The 16,090-nt window shown below is 34.8% G+C and overlaps 2 protein-coding genes across 3 annotated transcripts in view; one reads left to right on the top strand and one right to left on the bottom strand.

Annotated features, from left to right (window-relative positions):
• The window catches only part of LOC127938727 (lysophospholipid acyltransferase 2), a 39,303-nt gene extending 30,340 nt beyond the window's left edge, over positions 1 to 8,963 (bottom strand). The window contains exon 1 of the mRNA XM_052535553.1: positions 8,632 to 8,963. Coding sequence (XP_052391513.1) covers positions 8,632 to 8,715 — 84 coding nt within the window. The 5' untranslated portion in view covers positions 8,716 to 8,963. The remainder of the gene's footprint in view (positions 1 to 8,631) is intronic.
• A 1,747-nt stretch (positions 8,964 to 10,710) lies between these two features.
• LOC127938444 (transcription factor E2F2-like) lies at positions 10,711 to 15,728 on the top strand. 2 transcript variants are annotated; one of them, XM_052535055.1, is made up of 8 exons: positions 10,711 to 11,176; positions 12,290 to 12,405; positions 12,494 to 12,555; positions 12,668 to 12,869; positions 13,004 to 13,147; positions 13,223 to 13,337; positions 13,930 to 14,104; positions 14,910 to 15,728. In XM_052535055.1, the coding sequence occupies exons 1-8, from the start codon at positions 10,856 to 10,858 to the stop codon at positions 15,335 to 15,337; spliced, it is 1,563 nt and encodes a 520-aa protein (XP_052391015.1). In that variant the 5' UTR covers positions 10,711 to 10,855; the 3' UTR covers positions 15,338 to 15,728. The 2 variants fall into 2 exon arrangements, with proteins under 2 accessions (XP_052391015.1, XP_052391016.1); XM_052535056.1 differs by having other exon boundaries at positions 10,712 to 11,176; positions 15,377 to 15,728.
• Positions 15,729 to 16,090: the final 362 nt, after the last annotated feature.

Below are 16,090 nucleotides of genomic sequence, written 5' to 3'. Positions count from 1 at the left end.
TTAATAGTTATTTACATTTTAATAATCAGAAAGCATGTCTTATTAATTAAAATCATGAAACAAATTTTCACATCAATTTATTAAAAGTTTTACAAAAATTATTTTTTCTCACCATATTTTTTATTTTGTTAACAAATCCTTTTTTTAGCATGTCTAGGATAATTATTTGAATGCATAAAACAACTTAAAGCTACTTTAAGAAAAAAAAAAAAAGAATAAATTATGAATCATTTTCATTTCTCAGGTATTCAGTGTTGTGTATACAAATTTGTCTGGTTTTTCTGGTTATCAAATGAAGGCAAAAAAACAATTAATTTATCTTTTAATTATTGAAAATTAAGCAAACTTTATTATTTGGCAAACAATGGGGGAATTACAATTAAAATTAAAACATGGATGAAATGTTGTGTGATTATTCCTTAGTTTCAGTAGTAGTAGTAGTAGTAGTAGTAGTAGTAGTAGTAGTAGTAGTAGTAGTAGTAGTAGTAGGCTATGTACATTCTACTGAAAATTAGTAATAGGCACAATGTCTTCAAATCAAACCGGACGTTTATTTTGACAGGTTGCAGTAAATATCTTTACAGTTCTGTGTATGTGATATGACTCTAGTTTTATTCAAATCAAATAGTCAAATTCTCATTAAGTGTTACCATCACTTTATTTGAAAAAAAAAAATGCACACAAACTTCTGCACAGAGTTTTGTTGGTTACAGTGTTTACTTCTTTTTTAATTATATTTGTATTAAATATCTGTTTATTTGTGAAAAATACAGTCACTTAAAATATAAGCATGTTTATTTTACACATTTATTTTTTTTATCCATTTTTAAATGACTTCAAATGTCTTAAATATTACATAAAATTATATCGGCTTTATATATACCCTACTTTCCAAGATATCAGCATCAGCTTTCACAAAGCAGGAATATTTCCCTTTTAGTGGTGCAGATCACATTCATCTAGTTTAACTTCAAGCCCCAGATTTTGAAAATAACTAAGTAAATATAAACTTTTATTTAAATTTACAAAAGTGAACAAAAATGCCCTTAAAAAAATACTAATTGGTTTATTATAGATTTCTAAAAATATCTTTAACCTGTTAACTGTCACTCACGTTTTTGAAGATAGACATGAATGTGCATGATACAAACCTAAATTTTTATAATTCATGACTGAAAACATTTTGCAACATGATTTTGATGTACCATTTACATGGTAATGCAATGTCTGATTTTAAAATGGGTTTTAAAGGATGAATTTTGAGATTTTATGTTTTCAAGTGATATATAACTTCTGATGATTTCTAAAATGTGATAGAGAAAAAGGCAACGAGGAAGTCTTATTTTTAAACAAAGGTCAAAGCTCCTTTTGTAATGTAGATTTCTGAGGGTGCACTCTTGTCATAAATTCATCTATTACTTTTCCTACATAATGTTCAACAAAAAATATTGGTAAAATATATATTTGGGAGTCTTAGACCTTTCCAACGATATATAGTTTGTCAAGATTAGATTAGATTTGACTGTAATATAGTAAAGTCAACGTAGGCGTCCCGTATACGGGACGGGGTGACATTTAACAGGTTAATGTTTTAACTAGAGATCGACCGATTTGGATTTTTTGATGGCCGATGATGATAACATAATAGAGCACTCTGTAATTTAGTAAGTTAGTAAATAAAACACACATTTTCTCTTAAATTAATTTAAATCTATTTTACATAATATTTACCATAATAATTAAAAAATAAATTATTTAAAATTAATCAATTAAAAAAACTATTTTAATTTGTTTAAAAAAAAGAAATATATAAAATTAGCTTTAGACTTAGCAACTTCTTGCTTGAATCTGTAATCTTATTATAATATTTTTCTATAAAGAATTGAGAAAAATACAAATAAAGTAAACCTTCTAACCAACAGTGCACTCTCTATCCTGATAAGTCTATCCACACAAGAAATAATTTTTTTCTCCAAAATATTTTTCCAAGTAATGCTAATTTCATGTACATTAATACAACATGTTCAGCTACACAAAAAACAAACAAAAAAAAAAACGGTCAACTAATAAAGAGAATGGGAGCTCTTGGTGTCTAAGCTCAGGCACTGGGTTTTTAAGGCTGTCAAAATAAAAGTCACACATCTGGTACTTATTGGCCCAAAAGAAAAACTTATGGGCCAATGGCAACAATTAAATAATGGCAAATATCGGCCGATAATAACAGCCTTGGCCATATATCGGTTGACTGATAGTTTTGATTACTCAGCTACCTGTTGACTCAAAATGTGCTTATGCAAGCAATTCAACCACCAAATATAACAGTGCACCTGCATTTTTCTTTGTTCTTTCAAAAGAGCAAACATCTGAAATCAAAACTTTTGGTAATCCTGCTCCATAGCCATGAGGGTTCATCATAACATTTAAGCGAGAACCATTTGTGGTAGGGTAAGCTTTGCAACACTTAACCCATTATTCTCCCTAACCAAATGACTGACCTTGACTATGGCATTGGAATTACATGACAAGCAGTTAGCCGATGATTAAATCACTCTTGAGCACTAAGTGCTCCCACCAAACAGTACATTAGATACTCAATTATTTATGGGTGCTGCTAATGCACATGGTGCACTCATGCTCCTGTCAACTGAGCAGGTAAGGATAATCATTACATAACACTAAGCCCTTGACATGACAGTCAAATCTGGAGGAGAAGGACCACTCCTATAAGAGCTTCCTAAGTAACATATCATAGAAATTAAGATTGAATGAGCTTTTTGTCTTTGGTATGCAAAGGCAAAAATGAATTCATTTATCTTAGAAATGGACTGGAGTGGGAGTGGAATGGATATCAGTTATCCTTACTTGCACTCAGCATCAGTTATAGATCAGAGATAATTATCTTATTATTACATTCAGATGGATTCTGCTGAGCTCTTCATGCCACAGGATTGGCCACAAAAACTTTCAGAGCAAGAAATTTCACGAAACAACATTTTACATAATTCTTCAGTACTTCTAACTTCAAGATAAAATGTAATTTCTCATAATTTTTAGTAATTGCAAAAAGCTTAGACATTAAAGGACTAATAGAGAAAAAAAAATTAGGAATAGGTCACAATGGCTGAGTAGTGACAAGTTGATTAATGATGTCCCATTCAGGGTCTTTATGCATTAGAGATGCACCATATTAAAACAAGTATTTTGATGTTACTCTAATAAGCAATAAACAACAGATAATGGATATTAAATAGCCAATATCAACTGATCTGGATAAATTAATAAAAGAAAACAAAGAATTGTAATAGTAACTCATTAAAACGGATTATTCCACTTTTGAAAACATGGTTTCGTTCTGATGTGCTCTGTCTAGTTGTTTATGAACGCACGAATGCATTACATGTAAGCACCTGATTTTGAAAATGTGTAGCTTTTCACATGCCAAAAAGGCTATTTAGAATAAACAATCTCTGGAAATGTCTGTATTTAGATTTAAAAGGTATTTAAATCTCTCTCTGTTAAAAGATTTTTTAGGCCAAACTTTAGCTACACACATAATTCTTGAAAAAGCCTTGTTTGTTATGCAATCCACAAAACAGCAATGTGGCAACTTGAGGATTTGTTTTTCTCCAGCACATGAGTGAAAACGCTGAGTAACAGAGCAAACCGCAGGTGCAGTCTCTAAAACACTTCCACACTAGGATTCTTATCCCCCGGAGACGTGCTAAATTTATCTGTATCTTCTTGTGAGAGACTCTGAGAGGCCGCTGCTCCGCATCATTCAATGAAGAAAAACCATCAAGCAGTTTCCAAATCAAGTGAGCATCGTGCCAATTCAGGATCCAAAGAAACATGACTTACAGCATAAGCTAAACATCCAGAATGATTACTTTAAGAGTGAATTATTGTTTCCTCAACATGTAGATGAAATTCAATTCCACCTCTAATTCAACTCACTGATTTAAATCAATTATTGGACTCCATTGTTTCCATCCCGGATGCCCATGGGAATGATGTTAAGTCCTGAGGCCATGGGAGGCCATTGGAGACCAAGATCAGGGCTCAGGCATTCAAAATTAAATTCAACTCAAAACTACTAGTTTTACTTAAGTTGTTAGTTGCTATATAGACACACGTGTAGTGAGCATAAGCTCTGAGGTCAGCACTCTATTAGCATTGGACTCAATCAAACAGGCCAATGCTCCACAGATCAGGCGCACAACAGCTGAATAATGAATTTTGAGGCCCGCGCAATACACACTGTTGTTATTTGCATTAATAAGACATAGAGGTCTTTGTTGAGCAAAAGTTAGGTATTGTGGCATTGTTAAATAACAATACCGCCTTCCACTTCACCCGTCCATTTAGCCCAAGAAAACAACACCTCTCACAGTCAAATAGTTCATAAGTAGAGCCTAAAATGTCATTTCTTGATTCACTTAAGGTCTCAGCAATCCATCTGTGTTCAGGCTTTGACCTTTTGACCCAACCATCCACAGGTGTGAAATGTTCTTGATGTGAATATTAAAAGCTCTTAAGTTGCTAAACCTGCTTTGACCTCACAACAACACAGATGAAATGCACTGTCATTTGATGAATGCAGCCGTAATAAATACAAAACAGAACAGAACAAGTCATCCTGCTGTAGAAGGAACCATCTGATCCAAACCAACCACAAACTGCATGAGAGACAAAATGCATTAATGACATTCTCTCTTTAAGGCCCAAGTGTTACTGGAGTACAATGTCTGGCAGAGACAGAGCAATGCTAGCAAAGTACTGCTCACATTACAGTCTGTTCTCTTTAGAGTTACTCTCCATCAACTGGACACCTTAGAGGAGTTACCTTTTCTATGAAACCTGCATCTAAAGCGTGTGTGTATAGAACATGCACTACCATTTAAAAGATTGGGGTCCGGATGATTTTTCTTCTAAAGAAATTAATTCTTCTATTCAGCAACACTGAATTGAATTGATCAAAATAAATTGATCAAAAGTGACGGGAATTTTTGTTTGAAATTTTACAAAAGGTTCTATTTCAAAAGCTTTTTTTTTTTTTTTTTTGGAAATTTTTCCACAAATAAAAAAACTGTTTTCAACATTGATGATAATAATTTATATTTCTTGAGCACAAAGTCAGAATATTAGAATGATTTCTAAAGTATTGGATGTATAAATTCAGCTTTGCAATCACAGAGACATATAAAATATATTAAAACAGAAAACAGTTATTTTAAACTGTAGTAACATTTGTTATTGTTAATTGTTATTTGTTATATGTAACATAATGTTATTGTTTTATTGTATTAATCAAACAAATGCAGCCTTGATAAGCATAAGAGACAACTTTTTTTTTTTTTATCCCACTGACCCAAAAATTTGAACGATAAGGTTTGCCTTTTGTTTGCGATAAAAATATATGCACAGATGGCTCTCTCTCTTCAAATGTCTTTACCAAACTCATCTCTGCGCTAAATCAATACAGAACCTTGCATACAGAAATCAAATGATATAACGTAATTATTCACTACTGTTGTCCATTTTGGTATTTGGTTTCATGGTTCAACAAAATCAGTGTCTGGACAATCCACATAATTACCACTTTCAAAATGTTAAAAGACATTTTTTACAAAGTTAGATATTGGATAAAACTATGGCCTGTGTCCATACTAAAAATCTTGTCAATCATTAGATCTGAGTTAAAGGTTAAAGGGTTACTTCACCCAAATATTAAAATTATGTCTTTAATAACTCACCCTCATGTTGTTCCAAACCCGTAAGACCTCCGTTTATCTTCAGAACACAGTTATAGATATTTTAGATTTAGTCAGAGATGTGACATCAGAGGGTCAGTTAGAATATTTTGAAGCATCGAAAATAAATTTTGGTCCAAAAATAGCAAAAACTATGACTCTTTTTAGCCTTGTCTTCTCTTCCGTGTCTGTTGTGAGCGCGTTCACTGCAGTGTAGTAATACTGGGTTCGCGAACGAATAACTCGATGTAACCGGATCTTCTTGAACCAGTTCACCAAATCGAACTGAATCATTTGAAATGGTTCACGTCTCCCATAAGCATTAATCCACCAATGACTTAAGCCAGTGATCCTCAAATCTGGCTCGCGAGATCCAGTTTCCTGCAGAGTTTAGCTCCAACTCTAATTAAACACACCTGCCTGTGATTTCTAATGATCCTGAAGACATTGATTAGCAAACTCATGCGTGTTTGATTAGGGTTAGAGCTAAACTTCGCAGGAAAGTGGATCTCGCGAGCCAGATTTGAGGATCACTGACTTAAGCTGTTAACTTTTTTAATGTGGCTGACACTCCCTCTGAGTTAAAACAAACCAATATCCCGCAGTAATTAATGTACTCAAACAGTACACTGACTGAACTGCTGTGAAGAGAGAACTGAAGATGAACACCGAGCCGAGGCAGATAACGAACAATAGAATGACTCGTTCTCGAGTCAAGAACCGGTTGCATTGGTTTTCGGATCACCAGTAGTGATGGGAAGTTCGGTTCTTTTCCGCGAACCGGTTCTTTTGGACAGTTCGATTTAATAAACTGGTTGAAGAAAACGGTTCACCGGTTCTTTTGTGCTTGATGTAATGACGTCATTGACGATGATTGCCCTTGATTCAAGCCTTTGGTTTACCCACGCTCATAACACTAGCACAGAATCATTTCAGAATCAATCACCAAAAGAACCAGTTCGGTTCAGATACTCTGTGTTTCAGTCTGCTTCACACTGAATCACACATCCGCAGTATCATCAGCTCCTTGGTTCTCGAATCGGACGCGTCTGACAGAAACGGTTCTTGACTCGAGAATGAGTCAATTGTTTGTTCGTTATCTGCCTCGGTTCGGTGTTCATCTTCAGTTCTCTCTTCACAGCAGTTCAGTCAGTGTACTGTTTGAGTGCATGCATTACTCCGGGATATTGGTTTATTTTGACTCAGAGGGAGTGTCAGCCACATTAAAAAAAGTTAACAGCTTAAGTCATTTGTGGATTAATGCTTATTGGAGACACGAACCGTTTCAAACGATTCAGTTCGATTTGGTGAACTGGTTCAAGAAAATCCGGTTACATCGAGTGATTCGTTCGCGAACCGGATATTACTACACTGCAGTGAATGCGCTCACAACTGACACTGAAGAGAAGACAATGTAGAATAAAGTCTTACTTTTTGCTATTTTTGGACCAAAATGCATTTTCGATGCTTCAAAAAAATTCTAATTGACCCTCTGGTGTCAAATGGACTACTTTGAAGATGTTTTTATTATCTTTCTGGACATGTACAGTATACCGTACACACAGTTTCAATGGAGGGACTGAGAGCTCTCAGACTAAATATCTTAAACTGTGACCCGAAGATGAACTTAGGGTATGGAACGACATGAGGGTGAGTCATTAATGACATAATTTTAATATTTAACCCTTTAAGGTTAAAATGCTTTTAAAGAAAAATCCCTTATTAACATCTATCAATTACCACTGTGTAATATTTCACTGAGACAGGCAATCAGAATCAGCAGCATCTATCTTCATAATATGATGTACACTCCATGACCCTCTGTCCCTGAACTTAGGTCATGCTTTTTGATTACTTCGGCATCTCACTTAAAACATAGCTATTCAATACAGTAGTTATTTACAAATCAATACTGGTAGACTTACCATTTCAGATGTAAATTATTGCAGTGTGGGCCTTCTATATATATATATATATATATATATATATATATATATATATATATATATATATATATATATATATACCAATATAACAAATCTTTAATTCACCTGAAAAGTTTTGATATGACATTTATAAATGCAGAGAAAATCTAACACTTTAAGGTGTCCTGTGAAAATTGCTTCAGTTTTTCCTGAGTGAAATTGACACCATTTCATTGACCATGCAATTTCACTTAAGTTGTTTTATTTTAGTTTGCCTTGTCTTTTATTAGAGAACACAGACTCAAAACAAGACAATTACCCAAGGTGCCATTTTCTCTGGTACACACAGTGCCATAGCTGTGTCTCCAAAACTAGTGAGCTGCCTATCTAGACATGATCATCCCAAAATGCTGTCTACATAGACAGCTCACTAGTCTATGCATAGCATCCCATTTATAAACATTATTATGTGCAATATATGCGTGTTAACGTTGAGCAAACAGAAATGATAACCATAAAAAAATAATAATAATAATACACCTTTGGGAGCAAGACATCGTGACGTTTCCAAAAAGTGCCTGACACTGACTACTGTTTTTCTCCCTTGTATTATGTGATCTATGCATGCATTAATCTATGTTTAATATTAATTAAATTCGCTAATGTCCACATTTGCAAATCGTCGAGCAGTTCGCCATCAATTTCATCACGCAAATGACACATTTCACGACCACACAATCAACTCCATCCGACCGAAATATGCGATTTGCTCAGGCAGACATCATGAATTTCGGAAGGAAACATTAAAAATCCAACGTTTTCATCGTCCTTACCAAATGCTTTTGTGCACAGCCTGTAAAGGATTTGTAGAAGGACCTGCATACCAATGAAAAGCTGCGATGAGGGTTTTTTGCCTCTAGTACTCATTTCACAAAAGACAAATAACAGAAATGTACCTGATCTAACGGAAGGTTGGTTATCTCGCTTATTGGCTGTAGTAAGTCGGATCCGGTGCAGGCTGATATCGTCTCAGTAGCCATGTTTCGCTATTGGATCAGTTCTGTGCTGTTCTCTACGACAGCGGCAGCCCAGTTCGCCCTGATTCAATCCCACATACATCCACATCCACCTCTGGAGAGACTGTTGCTGCTTGCTGCTGTCCGCTGCTGGTAACAAAACGGCAGTACAACACCCCATAGATCGCCAAAATGGGTTTACGAATCCTACTACAGTGAAGGCTTGGCTCATGAATATTAATTACGTAACATGACGGTCGGCCGAACTGATTGGCTGAAAGGCTGGACGTTGGCAAGACGTTGGTAACTGTGCCAGGCTTCACTTTGATGGGACTCATTTCCGCAAAAACTTTCGTCAATTTCCTTCAAGTTAACGTTTTTGTTTTTTGTTTACGTCTTTTGCTTCGTCACATCTGACTTGTCTTAACAATAGAAAAACAGCATATAAAAGCTGTTATTGAGTATTATGCATTACAATATTATTTATTTTTTATAATTAAAATAATATTTACGTTTACAATGCAACCAAATTTATTTATCTATTTAGGCTTACAGTTTTTTGTCATGTTTTGATTAATGAATTGCTATTTATAAAAATAAAAAAACCTGCTTCGTACTTGTTTATATAATCAAGTCGTAAGCATGTACACTATCTAGCACGTGTAATTTGCAACATTTCTGCTATTTAGTAAGAATGCGAACAGCTTAACGAGTCGGTAAATCGCTAGCACACGCATATATTACATATTTATACATCTACGAATTTTTTTTTTTTTTTTTTTTTTTTTTACAAAATGAACCTCGTATGAAAATACTATATGAAAAGTTAATGCATGATTTTAAATGTTTTACAAGACATTACGGCACAAGATTGCTGTTTACACTTCTGGTCTTTGGGGTCCAACATTTATAGAGTTATTGTAAAAAAAATTAAAAAAAACTTATACATTTTGAATCATTCAAACAATATATATATATATATATATATATATATATATATATATATATATATATATATATATATATATATATATATATTTTTTTTTTTTTTTTTACAGTGTTTTGTGGTTTGCACATTATATCAGCGCTGTTTGTTTACGTCACTGGTTTGTACTCTATCTGCCTTGTGCTGCTTAACTTATCTTTTTTTCCATTAACTTATTTGTAGTTGTATTTTATATTTATCTGTATTTTATGCTCAACTGTTAGTTTTATCTGTATGCACCAAGGGTCTGAGAATAACGCAGTTTAAATTCTTTGTGTGTATGTGCTGTACATTTGGAAGAATTGACAATAAAACAGACTTGACTTAAAACTGTGTTTTGGGAGATATGGAGTACTTTTTTACCTATTTACCACAAACTTCCTATACGTCACCATTCGCTTGCATGTGAAATATCACAGTTTTATGACAAAAAAATATATATCTAAATTTGATTTTTTTTTTAAAGTTGATTCTGGATATTGATCTATATATTATGTGTAGAATTCTGCCATCTGTTGGTTAGAGAATAACTTATAGAAATTAGAGTTTTAGAAACGAATAGTGTAATGACCAAATATATCCAGCAGAGGCCCATAGAGAACCTTTCATTTTTCTGGAAGTGGTAAAAATTGAAAGCCTGAATGCACTGTAAGTCGCTTTGGATAAAAGCGTCTGCTAAATGCATACATTTAATTTAAATTAAATTTTTACCAATTCACTAAACATAATGATTTCAATAAGGAGAAGTAACGTGACGTGTAAAGTTGTGTAGTTGTTGGAAACATAGATATGTGTTATATATGTATACATATTTATGGTTGTAAAGCATCGCAGCTGGCTTGTAGCAATATATTTGTATACCGTGTAAAAATGTAACCATATCAGAACGCATAATTGGTAACCTCAGTTTACTAATACTGCAACCAATTCGTAATTTATTGTCATGTGGCTTCGAGAGACATTTAGCATAAAATAAATCACTTCTCCATTCCACTAGAAGTCACTACTGTAGGTGCGCTTATCCGACAGAGAGAACGTGAAGCAGGAAATAAAACCATTTGATTGGCCAGACGTGATCACGTGATATCGTGTTTTGCGTTTCCTCCCGTGTTGTTTGTAACTTTGTATTTGCACGCTGATCTGATTGAATGTAGCGATATAATCTGAGAGAGTGCTCCGATGATGGTGAAGTGTGTGGTCCAAGGATGCATAAACCACAGGGATCTCAGACCTGGCGAGCGATCGAGCCGTCCGCACAAGAGGTTTTTCAGGTTCCCCAAAGACAAGGCCCGAATGAAAGTATGGCTGGCCGCTTTACGAGAGACTGAGCGCGAGATCACAGATCAGCATCAGATATGCGAGGATCATTTCCTGAGCCATCACATCACGCCGAGCGGCATCAGCCCAGAGGCCATCCCTATTATGCCTCCATCAGAGGGACTGGTCTCAGGCTGGAGCTCGTGTGAGGAGCAGGACGAACTTTCGGACCCAGTCGAGGAGGTGGGAAGGGTGCAATGCAATATACTCCGACAACCAACTTTCTATACACCAGGAAGTCATTCAGTTTTTTTTTTTTTAATAGGTAACGTTAGTTTTATATAGGAGCTTTTAAATCATTTAATTTTGCAGGTAACATTTGTGATTTATAAATTACTTTTGAGTTTGCTGGGTCAGGAGTTGTCTATTTACACCAGCCAAAATGCATTGATCAAAGATCCATAAATCATAATACACATGTAACTACCATATCTTTGGCCTTAAAATAGTTAAATGGCTTGTTAATAATGTTTTAAGATGTTCTGCCTCAAATAAATCACGAACCAATGTGATCATATTTGTGAACAGTGAAAACCATTCTGCATTAAAAAAAAAAAACATAAAATTTTCAATGTATACATTTTTCTTGGATTAACATTACCTTTCTATCAAAAATGGTGTGATTAAAATTAATATTAAACAATATAACTTTAATGTTTAAATATTTTATTTGAGCCTAATTATCATTGGAGCTCCATAACTCTATATTTGAACAGCAGCAAACATAAATCATTAAATAGAATTTCAAAAAAAAAAAAAAATTAATGCATCTTTAATAGAGTTGTCAATGTCATGTGCTCAAATAGCTGGGACGATTTTGTGATTTTAAAGGGGTCATTGGATACCCATTTTATATAAGCTGATATGATTCTTCAGGGTCTTCATGAAAAGTCTATAACATACTTTGATTAAAAATTTTCAATGGCAGTGTAAAAAAAGAAAACCTTTTTAACCTGTCAACATGAATGTAGACAGCTCTCAGCTTATTCAGGGCGGGTCTAAGGTAAGACGGTCTTGTCAATCAACTTTCGTGGGAGGGGCATTTGCAGAACTACATCATTCTGACAGGAATCTCAGAACAGCCTGATTTAAGGAAGGGGATTTTAAAATAGGGATTTAAAAAAATAACACCGGGTGAATTTTTATCATTAAAGGACGTTTGGATGTTTACACACACTGCCAAGTTCCGACACACATTTATGTTCAAACAACAACAAAAGTGAATTTTGCGTCAAGGACCCCTTTAAATAAGTTGGTTAATATCAAGTGTTGTTAACCTTAATTTTGCCTTGAAAGGGTGGAGTTGATGCAGAAGATGATCTTTATGATGTAGAGTTTGAAGATTATGAGGAAGAAGATGAAGACCACAGTCTTGCAGATAATGGTCCATATAGACCGTTTTACAGTGAAAGGTAGTGCTACATTAAATAACTGCTTCAAAAATGGCTGAAACAATATTGATTATTTTGCCCATTCATTATATAATGTGCTTTCTTTTAGTTTAATGAACAATCCCAACAATAACAATGTGAATCAAGCAATGGGGGCATCCTCCAAATTAGGTAGGAGATGTTTTCATTCATTTTGTTGCTGCACATAATTTGAATTTACTTTGACCAAAGTAAAAAAAAAAAAAAAAAAAGCTTTCTTGAATACTCCCAATTTTCATTCCAGCCCAGTATCGCTCTGACGTTGCTCTTGGACAACTGACCAAACGCTTCATGCAGCTGCTTCACACAGCACCGAATGGAGTCCTTGACCTCAATGAGGTCACTCGAAAACTGGGCACACGGAAGAGACGGGTGTATGACATCACCAACGTCCTAACCGGCATCCAGATAATCAAAAAGACGTCCAAAAACAAGATCCAGCGGATGTAAGTTTATACCGAACGATACTTCCACAGTTCCACTACAAGAATTTGTAGTTAGTAAAAATGAAAAAATGTGAATTTTAGTTGGAAGTCATCAGTATGCAATTTACACAGTGATTCTTCTGTGTATGTTCAAGGAATCCAGCATCAGTGAATCAGTGGAGTGCCAAGACGAAAGCTGACCTGCTTCATCTGAAGTCAACGGAGGAGGCCCTTGACTTGCTCATCAAAGACTGCGCCCAACAGCTTTTTGCCCTGACCGACCTCAAAGACAATGCTGAATATCCTCTCATATTTCTGTCTTACAAATGTTATAGTAGTTTTTTTAGCTGTTATAGTCTTAACTGCAGTTGTACCTCAGCTTATGTGACATATGAGGACATCTGTCAGATCGACGTTTTCAAGGACCAGACTATAATAGCCATCAGGGCCCCTGAAGAGACAAAACTAGAGGTGCCCACTCCCACTGAAGTAAGTGTGAGAGATGGTCTGAAAGGCTTTGAGCCTTATGAATCATTTTAAAATGACGTTTTTTAATGAGGGCTGGGTGGTGTATGTGTGTGTGTGTGTGTGTATATATATATATATATATATATATATATATATATATATATATATATATATATATATATATATATATATACAGTATATGATAAAAACATCAGAGTAATACACATGTAATCCACATGACTCCAGTCCACCAAATGTATTTCCTGGGAAGTAAAAAGCTTCATGTTTGTAATAAAATCTATCTTTGAGATGTTTGTGACTTTAAATCGTTGCTTCCAGCTGAAATACAAGTCCTCTATCTGTAACATTGATTTCTCCAGTGGAAAAAAATTGTCACGTCTAATATGCACAGATAAAGCACTGTTTCTAAGCGAAAAAAGCCCCAAACTGTTATATGTTGGTGGATTTTGATGTGAGGGGACAACAAGGAAAGGACTTTTTAAGTTCCTTTTGCTATTCTCGGACACCCCTAATTTGAATCATGACTTTAGAATACTCATCTGATAGCAGGAAGTAATACGTGTTATGAACTTGTGCTTACGTCCTGCTCTAGGAATCTATCCAGATCCACTTGAAGGGCTGCCGGGGGCCCATCCAAATACTCACCTGTGAGACTGAGGGCCCAAGTGAAGCTGTGGATCCGACTAACACAGAATCCAAGCTTGTCAAACCAGCCTGCTTTCTAACGCTAGAGGAGAGCCGGATACACACACAACCACTTCTGTCAGGTTAGCCATATAGCCTTGTTTTGATCACTTACAATAACGTTCAAAAGTTTGGGGTCTGTAAGATTTTTATTTTTTAAAGAAATTAGTACATTCAAAAGCAAAACTTAATTTGCTACCATAAAGCGGCTCTCCATTACATGGAAAACACCTCCTTTAATACATTCATTAAGAAAGAAGGCAGTAAATTGCTCGAAAGTGACAGTGAAGATATTTGTTTATATATATATATATATATATATATATATATATATATATATATATATATATATATATATATATATATATATATATATATGAAATGCTGTTCTTGTGGATTTTCGATTCATCAAAGAATCCTGAAATTTTAGGCCCCAATCAAATGGGGTAATGGCTGCTGAAGTACAGCTTTGCCATCACAGGAATATACACTTAATATTTTAAAAAGGAAGTTAAACAATGTAATTTCACAATAATACTGTTTTACTTATGAAAACAATACAGCATTGGTGAGCTAAAGAGACTTTAAAAAACATTAAAAGATCTTATCGACACCAGACATTTGAAAGGTATTAGCTGTTAAAGAACAAAATCTGTCCAGTCAACAACTATCATTATATAGCGCAATATTTTCAGCAGTGCATTGTTAAAGCTCAAGTGTTTGTGGGTTGTTCTTTAGCTAAGGTCAGCGTTTGAGACCTGCGTTATGCAGTGCACTCTTTGCATGGACCCAGCCTACGTTATCTTTCTATCATAAAACATGTATAATGTGTCAGATTAAATTATAAATATACACAATGTTATAAACATACACAATATCTCATTAAAGGCATAGTAAAGACATCCAGAAAGTTTAAATATCAACGGCGGGCAGACAGTAGTGCGGCTGAGCATTGTTGTGTCCCAATGTGTTCGGCTTCCTCAAAGTTCAACTCTGTGCTGAGCTTTCACACTTTCCCCGCGGATGAAGAAATGCGCAAAAAGTGGATATGCAGCATTCAACGCAAGGATTTAATCATCACTTCCCATATGAGAGTCTGCAGTCGTCATTTCAAGAGTGAAGATGTGAAAGAGCCATTGACTCCTACAGGACGCCGCATGCTGAAGAAAGGGGCTGTACCCACCTTATTCCAGTGGAACAACTACTCTGCTCAAGCACCACTGCAGAGGAGAAAGGGTTCCACTCCAGTGGATGAAGATCCTGCACCTGTGGATTATGCAGCAGTTGATATTGCATTGGATAGGGCTGCAGAATGATAGACTGAAACCTTTTTTTTTTCATATTTGTTTTTACAGATGTTTCAAATACTGTAGCAGCTGTACAGAGAACATAAGGACCTAAAAGAAGAGGCTTTGCTCTTTAAGAATGACTACCCCATCTTAACAGACTTTGTTGGCCTTTTTGGAGAGACCACTGTGCATATATTCACTCAAGATTTTTGATTTGTAAATATATGGATTATAGAGTATTTTGAACAGGTTAAAGTATTTTTTTTCTGTAAGTATTATGAGGAAACTTGAAGCTTGTCTTTTGAAACTGGTGATTTTTTTTCTTCTTCTTCTTCTTGGAGCATCTGACAGTTCTGTAAATTAATAAAATCTGTGGTGGTCAAAGATGAACCACTCACCCTTTGTTTCAATATGACAAGATGTCCAGCTTTATGGGGGAGTAGTTTGTAAATGTATGCTACGGTCCAGAAGTTTGGACTTTTTTACTTTTTTAAAATACTTTTATTCAGCAAGGACACATAAAATTGATCAAAAGTGAGAGTAAAGACATCAACAGTGGTCCAAAAAAGGTATTTCAAATAAATGCTGTTCTTTTTAACCTTCTATTAAAGAATCCTGAGAAAAATAAAATAATGTTTCCATTTAAAACACAGCTGTTTTCAACATAATAAACAGATATGTTTCTTGAGCACCAAATCGGCATATTAGAATGATTTCTGAAGGATCATGTGACACCGAAGACTGGGGTAATGCAGTCACAGGAATACATGTAAAAATATA

Source organism: Carassius gibelio, chromosome A20, assembly GCF_023724105.1.
Source record: "Carassius gibelio isolate Cgi1373 ecotype wild population from Czech Republic chromosome A20, carGib1.2-hapl.c, whole genome shotgun sequence".
Classification (NCBI taxonomy): domain Eukaryota; kingdom Metazoa; phylum Chordata; class Actinopteri; order Cypriniformes; family Cyprinidae; genus Carassius; species Carassius gibelio.
Note: the sequence above shows the minus strand (reverse complement) of the source record. Positions and strands in the feature narration are given on the sequence as shown.